General features: G+C 38.4%; 1 protein-coding gene across 3 annotated transcripts in view; it reads right to left on the bottom strand.

Annotated features, from left to right (window-relative positions):
• RYR2 (ryanodine receptor 2) overlaps positions 1-12,156 on the bottom strand; it is an 832,848-nt gene that overhangs the window by 397,846 nt on the left and 422,846 nt on the right. For all 3 annotated transcript variants that reach the window (XM_070781954.1, XM_070781952.1, XM_070781953.1), the window contains 2 exons: positions 9,452-9,635; positions 6,196-6,331 (listed from right to left, as the gene is read on the bottom strand). In XM_070781954.1, the coding sequence (XP_070638055.1) occupies positions 6,196-6,331; positions 9,452-9,635 (320 nt within the window). The remainder of the gene's footprint in view (positions 1-6,195; positions 6,332-9,451; positions 9,636-12,156) is intronic.

Genomic DNA, 12,156 nt, shown 5'->3' with positions numbered 1-12,156 from the left:
TAAAAGAAGGAAAAGGTGTATTTTATACGTAACTACACGAGAGACTCTACTGTCCACCTTTCTGCAAGAATGAGGAGGAGGCTTAATTAAGCTGAAGTTACTGATGGTTAAACCAAACTTTCTGATAGTAAGGTAAAGAGGAACAATGACATAAATATATTGTTGAACTCAAAGTATTGCTGACAATCGGAGAATTCTCCAGCCAAGGCAAAATAAACACTTACATATACAGGTTTACCTATTATATGATTACATCAACTTCAGTAAAAACTATTGGTGTCAAATGGTTCTTATGTCAAATAAGATTTTATTCACTATTTTTTCCTGGTCATGAAATCAGTGTTCACTATAATAAAAACAGAAAATGAAGAGTAGTCAAAGTGACAAGTCGAAGTTGAACAAAGTGACAAATCTCATAATTCTATTCACCTGAACCAACCATTACTATGACCAACCTAGATTGCATATTCAAAAGCAGAGACATTACTTTGCCAACAAAGGTTCGTCTAGTCAAGGCTATGGTTTTTCCTGTGGTCACGTATGGATGTGAAAGTTGGACTGTGAAGAAAGCTGAGCGCCAAAGAATTGATGCTTTTGAACTGTGGTGTTGGAGAAGACTCTTGAGAGTCCCTTGGACTGCAAGGAGATCCAACCAGTCCATTCTAAAGGAGATCAGCCCTGGGATTTCTTTGGAAGGACTGATGCTAAATCTGAAACTTCAGTACTTTGGCCACCTCATGCGAAGAGTTGACTCATTAGAAAAGACTCTGATGCTGGGAGGGATTGGGGGCAGGAGGAGAAGGGGACACCAGAGGATGAGATGGCTGGATGGCATCACCGACTCGATGGACGTGAGTCTGAGTGAACTCCAGGAGTTGGTGATGAACAGGGAGGCCTGGCGTGCTGTGATTCATGGGGTCGCAAAGAGTCAGACATGACTGAGCAACTGATCTGATCTGAACCATTATTAAACCATGTGTATACTGAGAAATATTCTATTTATATGCAGTGACATAAATATTCTATCTTGTAACTCAACTAGAAAGAATAAATTAGCTTTCTTTTCATTATCAATTATCTAGCATTACACATTTCTGTTAATCTATTTTTTTCAACAATAAAAGTAATACATATAACACTTCCCCGAGTGATAAAGAGTCTGCCTGCCAATGCAGGAGACATGGGCTCAATTTCTGATGCAGAAGGATCCCACATGCCATGGAGAATGGAGCCCGTGCATCACAACTATTGAGCCTGTGCCCCAAAGCCTGTGTCCCACAGCGGGAGAGGTCGCCACAATGAGAAGGCCTCTCACAGCCAACTAGAGAGTAGCTCCCATTTGCTGCCATCATTTAAAGTTCACGCAGCAATGGAGAACCAGCGCAGTCAAAAACAAATGAATAACACATGCGGACAGATTAAGAACATGTTTATTATTACACAGAGACAAGTAAAAGAACTCTCTCCCAAGGAGCAGCTACTGAACAGTTTTCTGGGCACCCTTTCAGAAATATCCACTGTATACACATGAATGTATCTTACTCTACATATTCTTAATTGTATGTAATTGGAATCTAACTATACATACAGTAAGCATCTTGCTTTTTTTTTTTTTTTTTTTACTTAATATCATATCCTACATTGCCATACTAAAAAGATCAGCAGTCTAGCCTGTTTCATACAATTTTTCAAATGGTATACTTTTCTCAATTTTCAATAACACAGTTTTATACTCTATAGGTATATTATTACTTATATAACCAATTCCCTGTTGATAGAAAAATTGTTTTCAATTTTATGCTATTTATAAATAATTTTTCAGTAGATATCCTTTCCACACTTGTAGAAATATGTCTCTAGACTGTATTTCTTAAAGTGGAAATTCTGAGAGTAAAAGGATATACACATTTAAAGTTTTGTATATACTGTTGACTGAGGCTTGCTTGGTTTTTAAAATTTTCATCAATTTATACTCCCACCAAGAAGATCCTACTCAACATTTTCCCCAATGATGGGTATTACCATTTTGTCTATGCCAATCTAATAAATGAAATATGATCTCTGCTTATTTTAATTTCCATTTCCTTATTTGTCATGTTGAAAATCTGTTATTTTATTCATTGTTCTATACAGTATCTATTGCTATTAGTGGTCTGTTTTTCTGTTACATGATATTTTCTTATAGATTTATGAAAATTATATTACAGAAACTAAGACTTTGTCTTTCATATAGACTGCATATTTTATTAAATTCCCACCTGTTTATTTTTAATGATATTATTTATCCTATAAATTTTCATTCTTATGTAGTAAAATTTATCAGTCTCTTACTAATCACTAACAAAGATTAATAGTAACATGTATAGAGATGGTCAAGGCATTAAATGCAGTAACCACACAGCACTGTGGCTAGCTTTGCTATTTATACCACTTGTCTCTCTCTTACTCAACCATAAGATTCATGACAGCAGAGAATATATGCTGCTCACAACTGTACCTCACTTCCCAAATTAGAATATTTCCCATAGCAGGCATCCAATTAATCTCTGATGAATGAATGGAGCTTCTATTGAAACCCACATCCACTGGATTCCACATTCCCCCAACAGGACACAGTCTCTGTTACCAAGGATGCCCCTTCAGAATACTGTATAAGGAATTAAGAGGCAAGACACTTGGGAAAATATGCAAAAGGGAAAAGGAATATATATATATATATATATATATGTGTGTGTGTGTGCGTGTGCGTGTGTGTGTGTATGTATGTATATACTCAGAAGATCCTTAATTTTATATATACATATATATATACATGCACACATATATATCTTCAGAAAAGCTTCCTTAATTATATACACATACCTACACACATATACACGCACAGGAGTAGCAGATTAACAAAAATCTTCCCAGGAATAGCAGTGTGAAAATATAAGTTATAGTTTAGAGTGTGTGTGTGTGTGTGTGTGTGTGTGTGTGTGTATACGAGTAGAAAGTATATTGAGAATTTATGTCTCTTGTTGCATGAAAAAATCAATTTGAAAGCCACAAAACATGCATTGCCTGAAATCATTGTATGCTATCTTAGTTACATATGTTGTTATTATGCTATTATTTTCCATTACGATGTGAGTTTTAGGGGGTTCTAGTTATGTCAGTTTTAAGTCCCTTAAATGGATTTAATGTAGCTCCTTTAAATCCTCCCTTAATCAAAAAGGATGCAAAGAATTAAGGAAATAAATGCATATATTTAAGAAATACATACCCTATATATGCATATATAATGTATAGCATATATTACAAATAAATATACATTTACTGCATATAAAATCTCTGATACAAAATAATTCTAGACAGTCTGAAAGGACAGTGCTGGATTAGAGATAAAGACCTAGGTAGGACTGAGAGACTACAGATAAAATGACTGAGGTCACAGGGGAACGGGAAGGGACAGACCAGCCATGGGGCTTGAGGATTTCAAGAATACTCAAGTATTCTTCTTATTCTAGAATATGAAGTTGTATTTCAAGTATCGGAGAGTCAACGAAAATGCTGACTGTGTGTGTGAGGGCTTCCTGGAGTCTGAAATAAATATTGGTGGAGACAAGAGGAAGAACTGAGAAATTAACCAGAAACCTATAATACCAGGTTCTCAACACGATCTTGAGGTTTACATCTCAAATATCTATTGAACACCAGCTATGTACCAGACGTGTAGGCTACCAGTGTATGAGATGTGTGATGCTGTGTTCAGAGAATGAGTAAAATAATAGAATATAGCATTTCAACCTGGAGGGAACTACAAAGAAAACTTTGTTTCCTCCATCTTTGATAAAGAAACCAAAAGGAAGGTGTATCTGCAATAAACATGGGGCTATGACCTTCTATCAGTTGATCTGGAACTTTCTTGCTATACCCAACAGTTACAAGTAAAGTTTATTTTCTAAGACACATTTAAAAGGCAAAAACAACATAAAAAATGAAGAAGTGGAAGAAGAGAACGTTACTATGAAGGAGAAGATGACAACAAAAGTATCCAAAAGAGTTGCTTGTATATTTTTGAGATTAGTTGTTTGTCAGTTGCTTCATTTGCTATTATTTTCTCCCATTCTGAAGGCTGTCTTTTCACCTTGCTGATAGTTTCCTTTGATGTGCAGAAGCTTTTAAGGTTAATTAGGTCCCATTTGTTTATTTTTGCTTTTATTTCCGATATTCTGGGAGGTGGGTCATAGAGGATCCTGCTGTGATGTATGTCAGAGAGTGTTTTGCCTATGTTCTCCTCTAGGAGTTTTATAGTTTCTGGTCTTACATTTAGATGTTTAATCCATTTTGAGTTTATTTTTGTGTATGGTGTTAGAAAGTGTTCTAGTTTCATTCTTTTACAAGTGGTTGACCAGATTTCCCAGCACCACTTGTTAAAGAGATTGTCTTTAATCCATTGTATATTCTTGCCTCCTTTGTCAAAGATAAGGTGTCCATATGTGCGTGGATTTATCTCTGGACTTTCTATTTTGTTCCACTGATCTATATTTCTGCCTTTGTGCCAGTACCATACTGTCTTGATAACTGTGGCTTTGTAGTAGAGCCTGAAGTCAGGTAGGTTAATTCCTCCAGTTCCATTCTTCTTTCTCAAGATGGCTTTGGCTATATACAAGCAACTCCTACAGCTCAACTCCAGAAAAATAAATGACCCAATCAAAAAATGGGCCAAAGAACTAAATAGACATTTCTCCAAATAAGACATACAGATGGATAACAAACACATGAAAAGATGCTCAACATCACTCATTATCAGAGAAATGCAAATCAAAACCACAATGAGGTACCATTTCACGCCAGTCAGAATGGCTGCGATCCAAAAGTCTACAAGCAATAAATGCTGGAGAGGGTGTGGAGAAAAAGGAACCCTCTTACACTGTTGGTGGGAATGCAAACTAGTACAGCCACTATGGAGAACAGTGTGGAGATTCCTTAAGAAACTGGAAATAGAACTGCCTTATGATCCAGCAATCCCACTGCTGGGCATACACACTGAGGAAACCAGAAGGGAAAGAGACACGTGTACCCCAGTGTTCATCGCAGCACTGTTTATAATAGCCAGGACATGGAAGCAACCTAGATGTCCATCAGCAGATGAATGGATAAGAAAGCTGTGGTACATATTCACAATGGAGTATTACTCAGCCATTAAAAAGAATACATTTGAATCAGTTCTAATGAGGTGGATGAAACTGGAGCCTATTATACAGAGTGAAGTAAGCCAGAAAGAAAAACACCAATACAGTATACTAACGCATATATATGGAATTTAGAAAGATGGTAACAATAACCCTGTGTACGAGACAGCAAAAGAGACACTGAGTCTTATGGACTCTGTTGGAGAGGGAGAGGGTGGGAAGATTTGGGAGAATGGCATTGAAACATGTATAATATCATGTATGAAACGAGTTGCCAGTCCAGGTTTGATGCACGATACTGGATGCTTGGGGCTGGTGCACTGGGACGACCCAGAGGGATGGTATGGGAGGGAGGAGGGAGGAGGGTTCAGGATGGGGAACACATGTATACCTGTGGTGGATTCATTTTGATATTTGGCAAAACTAATACAATTTGTAAAGTTTAAAAATAAAATAAAATTTAAAAAAAAAGTATCCAAAAGAAGTGAGAATATATGATAAGAATAATATGTTATGCTAAGCCTGTGACATAAATCACCATGTTAAAGCCATCAACCACATTATGAATGTCTGTAAAGAGCAAAGAGGAACACAGAATAAACTACTGCAATTTTCACTGAGTGTATGCCAAGCGCACCTGGAAGGTGCAGATACAGATCTCCACAAGCTTAAAGGAGATCCCTGACAAGATGGAATGGTGAGAAGATGGGCTCACGTGGGACGAACTTCAGAATCAAAAAGGAAGTATTTAATATGCATCCCTTTAGAGTCCCCTCGCTCACAAAACTATACCCTAGACGACTCTCCTCTTTTAATCAAACGTAAATCTACGGCTATGGCCATGTTTCATGCTCAGAAATAGATTTAAATATTAATACTAAACATTGTTTGCTTTAGTGCAATAATAAAACATGAAAAGCCTCAATTAAGGAGCAAGTTATAAAGCTGCTGTAACTGTTACAGGATCATGTTGAATAGACAAACTCAGTTGCCTTAAAAAGCCAATCATACTTCTTACCCAGCAACTCATACAGAGAATTCAGAATCGATTTCCAAGATTCCCCTGCTTCTCTCCCAGCAACATCTGCGAAGTGTGCAGCACTGCTATACACATGCAGCCTGTCTATACACTCGAGCACAAGGTTGATCATTCCCTGGAAAGGTAGAAAGACAACCGTCAGAAACTGTGATTCTGCTCACAGGCAAAAAAAAAAAAAAAGAAATTGTTAAGTTGATTTTTTTTTAAACGTCTGGCTTGAAGTAAGTCTGTTAATCATAAAGAACATTGAGATCATTTATTCAAAGAACAGGAAGAAACACACTTGCATGTGAAATAAAATGTTCTTGAACTATTTCAAGTGGTTTTTAAATCCTGAGTGCTATTCTCAAACAGAAACAGAACTAATAAAAATATGCATTTCTTACTTACTGCAATAAATTGCAAGGTTTAATAGTAGGTTGATTAACCACATCAAAAAAGCATTCTACTGTGAGTGAAGAGGTTCAGAGAGTGCCACCCCAAAATAAGCCACTTCAGCATAAGGAATATTGGGGCTGAAGGCCATTGAGAAAAATCCTACCCTTCTCCACTCCACCAGAAGGACAGGAGGACGTCTGAGACAATGCCAGTCTGTTATCAGTCCAGAGCCTGCACAGAATAATCTATGCATCACACTAGTCATTATTATCCATTAGTTTCCACCTTATATTTACCTTCTGACAATTTGTTGCTCCCAGAAGCTCAAAATTCCTTTCCTTTGTCTTATCACTTCTCTACAAATTGTTTTTTTTTTTTTTTTTTAATTAGCATGCTACATAAACCTGAGTTCTAACCACTTGTGAGACAGGCTGGGACCTGGGACCCTCTGCCTCAATGCTTGCTTGCACCCGGACACACCTCTTCTAGACAACAGAATACAAGGAAACGGTATGGGACTAAAAACAACTGCGTACATGCACAGCCAGGACAAATTCTAGACAAAAGATACAAAGAGACTGCAAAACTCAACTGCCACTTTTGAAGAGCCTGAAGCAAAATCAAGGTGCTGCACATGTCCCCTACATGCAATATCACTTAAGAGGAGGGCAAACCATCTAAGCCAACCCTCCCACCTGACTCCTGGATACAACGCTACCTTGCCCCATGTAAGGAATCAGGTTGTCCCCCTCCTTCATGGAGTGAGCAAACAAAGGAATCTGTTGCTTGTTCTCCCTTCCCCTGTGCTACAGCAGGGACCCCAATAAAGCCTTGCCTGAATTCCTCGTTTGGCCTCTGATCAATTTCTACTGACTGGGGAAGGCCAAGAACTCTGGTTGGTGATATTTGGAGTCACTCATCACTGAGTACTCCCATGTACACACACAATGCATACATTAGTAAGCTTCTATTTGTTCTTCACTTGTACATCTATCTTTTGTTGGTGCAACCTGCAGGGCCCCAACCAATGAAGTTGAACAGAAGAAAATGATTTTTCTCCTCCCCCACATAAACATAAGGAGATCCTTACTCTTAAGGAAGATATAATCACCACCACCACCACCAATCATCTTCATCACTTTTTAACAGTAAATTGAAGATGTACTAAATACAGGAAAGCTCATGGAAAGATATTTAAGGCAAATCAAAAATTCATTATAGAAACTTTGTAAGAAGCTATCTACATTTCAAATTATACTTTTATTATTATTTCTAGATCAAGATTGTCAAAATGAGGCAAAGCACACGAATGGAAAAGCTATAAGGAGATGACAAATTAACTTACTTCACATCAAGAATTTAAGAGGCACTATGGCCCTAAGACAGAGAAGGCAATGGCACCCCACTCCAGTACTCTTGCCTGGAAAATCCCATGGACAGAGGAGCCTGGTGGGCTGCAGTCCATGGGGTCGCTAAGAGTCAGACATGACTGAGCGACTTCACTTTCACTTTTCACTTTCATGCATTGGAGAAAGAAATGGCAACCCACTCCAGTACTCTTGCCTGGAGAATCCCAGGGACGGGGGAGCCTGGTAGGCTGCCGTCCATGGCGTCACACAGAGTCGGACACGACTAAAGTGACCTAGCAGCAGCAGCATGGCCCTAAGAACACTTCTAGGTTCCCATCCAGAGTGTGTTATATGAGAAACTGAAAAAAAAATACAGTAATCCAAATCAATATTTTAAAATTTCACAGCTCAGTATTTCATTCTCGTTCTTATACATATAAAATGAGTGTGGTATGCCCAGCAGTTTGGCATGTACAAAAATAAATAATCCCAGGCAACGACGCCATATTGCTGTTATATATTTATGTTGACATTTCCTGTGCTTTCTTGATATTATGGTCTCTAAGTGGGTTATTTCTGTTGTACACAGTGAAAAAAATTCTCAAAAATTAGTTATCAGTTTCAATGGCTTTTGATGGAAAATTAGGAAACAGCTTTAAAACTAGAAGAATATAGACCCGGGGACTATGGGAGCTCAGTAATCTCCATTGCTCTTTTTTTCCTCTTAGTTACTTTTACTCAGAAAAATGCACTGATCCACATAGTCCATTAGTACAGGGAGAACTGAGAAGAAAGGGAACAGAGGCTGATCTGCTCGATCTGCCAGCTCAACTCTGACACCCTCCCACGGAAATTCTTGAATACTAGTTCTAACATTAGCATTAGGACCATTAGATACATCACACGGTCCTTTTGTTCCTTGCCTATAAATTATGGCTTAGCAGTGGAACTTCTGTAAAATATAATCATATATAGAATCTTAACACATACAAAAAAGAAAAAGAGGGATTGCTCTGTCTCAGCAGGGAGCCTAGAGCCGGCCTCCCCAGGTGGCCCTCTCCCAGACAGCTTCCATCCCCAATACAAAGCTCCAGTGAGTCCTGAGGCATTTCCGAGGAGCCCCAATGAACCCGCTGTGTTCATTTAGACAAATTGAGAGTCTCTTTTTATATGATGACCATAAAGTAAACTATAGCACAACAATGATCAGAGTGAAGGCTGAGCTGCTGCTGCTGTCGCTTCAGTCGTGTCCGAAGGCTGAGCAGACAGTGAAATAAAAATGCCTTTTGCCAGAGGAGTGAAGAGTGTCATCTTTTAAAATTAATACTTATTGAGAGAGTAATAAAAACCATTGCAGGATTCCTCCAAGGCCTGATTCTCTTCTCCCCTTGTACAGTTGCACACCTGTTCATATGTATCTCAATACGCAGATAAGTCAAACAGATAGAGAATGTCCCCCACCAAGAAGTGTTTCCCAAAGACAGAAATGAGTGTTGGTAGAAACTCACCTCTTCCTGGAAGAGATTCTGCCTATTCTTCAGAGCTCGTAATCTGTTCTGCTTATCTTCATGCTCTAAATGCTCATCTGGTGGGTGGAAGTAGCCAATAAGGTCCTGCAGACTCAGACTTACAGACTCTATAGGTAAGTCTACTGTGGAAGCTTTCACCTTTTTGCTGAGAGCATCAAGGCCCCTAAAATAAATAACAAATATTTCTCCACATCAGTGAACCACAATTTTATTACTTTTTAATCTATAGATGATTGAAGCTTTACTTTCTCTCCCTATATGCCTGTAAAAGGAACAGTAAGAAAGGCCCTGTGTTCTGCTTAGTTGCTGTCATGTCTGATTCTTTTGAGACCCCATGGACTGTAGCCTGCCAGGCTCCCCTGTCCATGGAATTCTTCAGGCAAGAATACTGGAGTGGGTTACCATGCCCACCTCCATGGGATCTTTCCAACCCAAGAATCAAACCCAGGTCTCCCACATTGCAGGTGGATTCTTTACCATCTCAGCTACCAGAAAAGCCCTAGAAAGGCCCTAGTTTTTCTCAAACAAAAATAATATTTTTTAATTAGAAATGTTATATTCTATCAAGCATATATAATGCTATGTTAAAGGCACCAGTATCAAGAAAAACTCATTTAGAAGAAAATCTAAAGGATCTGGATAACTGATACCTACAAAACCATAGTCTAAATAATCAGAAACCAGTTGATTTTCATTTTAAAGCATAACATACTTTAAGGATTGAGATGCAATTTCCCAGGTTTCTAATTCTGAAATTTACTTGTTTTTGGCATAGGAACTGTTTACTGCTATCCCATCACTAATACTCACTGTCATCCTGCCCAATTTCTGCCAATTTAAAATTTATCCTCATGATAAAAAATTAGAAAATTCACTCAATCAGAAAACAAAATATTAACATGCTTTTCCATCGTCTGAAAGAGATGTATTTTAAAAGTAGGATAAGAAACAGCATCAAGTTGTATTTTCTAGACTTTGAAAAAAATATGACTGCAATTTAAATGTGATAATTTGCTGTGCTTTGAGACTCTGAATTTAAAACTAATAGCTGTGTATGTATCCTAAAAGAATTTTAAACAATAGTGTTTATAAATAAAAAGTATTTCAAAATACAATGCTTAGTAAAAGAATACCCAACAGCTAACATAAAGAATGGAGAAGGCAATGGCACCCCACTCCAGTACTGTTGCCCGGAAAATCCTATGGATGGAGGAGCCTGGTAGGCTGCAGTCCATGGGGTCACCAAGAGTCAGACACAACTGAGCGACTTCACTTTCACTTTACACTTTCATGCATTGTAGAAGGAAATGGCAACTCACTCCAGTGTTCTTGCCTGGAGAATCCCATGGACGGAGAAGCCTGGTAGGCTGCAGTCCATGGGGTCGCACAGAGTTGGACACGACTGAAGTGACTTAGCAGTAGCAGCAGCATAAAGAATGGGAGAATGCCTATACTATAGTTGATACAGCAATATTCATATTGGTCATGAGAAAACTTGATGCATAAAAATATTACACTTCCTTTCCTGCCCTCTGCATTAGCAAAACTGTAAGACAATATTTTATTCCAAGGAAATATGTCTTTTGAGTTATCTGACTGTAGTGCAATTTATATTAAAAAAAAAAAAATTGTTGGTTCAGTCACCAAGTCATGTCTGACTTCTAGTGACCTCATGGACTATAGCACGCCTGGCTTCTCTGTCCTCCACTATCTCCCAAAGTGAAAGTGTTAGTCACTAAGTCATGTCCAGTTGTTTGCAATCCCATGGACTATAGCCTATAAGGCTCCTCTGTCCATAGGAGTCTATAGGCAAGAATACTGTAGTGGGTAGCCATTTCTGTCTCCATGGGATCTTCTGACCCAGGATTTCAACCTGGGTCTCTTACATTAGCAGGCAGATTCTTTACCCTCTGAGTCACACAGAATTACCACTATCTTCCATGGTTTGCTCAAATTCATGTCCATTTAGTCAATGATGGTATATAACCATCTTATCCTCTACCTCCCCTTTTTCCTTTTTGCCTTCAATCTTTCAATCATTAGGGTCTTTGCTCTTCACATCAGGCGGCCTAAGTATTAAAGCTTCAGCTTTACCATCAATACTTCCAATAAATATTCAGGGTTGATTTCCTTTTGCAATGACTGGTTTGATCTCCTAGGAGTAAAAGGGACTCTCAAGAGTCGTCTCCAGCATCACAGTTCGAAAGCATCAATTCTTTGGCACTCAGCCTTCTTCACAATCCAACTCTCACATCCTTACATGACCACTGGAAAAATCATACCTATGACTATACGGACATTTGTGGGCAAAGTGATGTCTCTGCTTATTAATAAACTGTCCAAGTTTATCATTGCTTTCCTTCCAAGAAGCAAATGTCACAGCTACAGTCAACATCCACAGTGATTTTGGAGCCCCCCAAAATAAAATATGTCACTGCTGCAACTTTTTTCCCTTCTATTTCCCATCTGGTCTATCAGACCAGATGTCTGATCTTAAGTTTTTTGAATGCTGTTTTAAGCCAGCTTTTCCACTCTCCTCTTTCACCCTCATCAAGGGGCTCTTTGTCCCTCTTCACTTTCTGCCATTAGAGTGGTATCATCTGCATATCTGAGGTTGCTGATATTTCTCCCATCAATCTTGAGTCCTGCTTGTGATTCACCCAGTCTAGCATTTCACATGATGT

The sequence above is a fragment of the Bos indicus genome, chromosome 28, assembly GCF_029378745.1.
Source record: "Bos indicus isolate NIAB-ARS_2022 breed Sahiwal x Tharparkar chromosome 28, NIAB-ARS_B.indTharparkar_mat_pri_1.0, whole genome shotgun sequence".
Taxonomy (NCBI): Eukaryota; Metazoa; Chordata; class Mammalia; order Artiodactyla; family Bovidae; genus Bos; species Bos indicus.
Note: the sequence above shows the minus strand (reverse complement) of the source record. Positions and strands in the feature narration are given on the sequence as shown.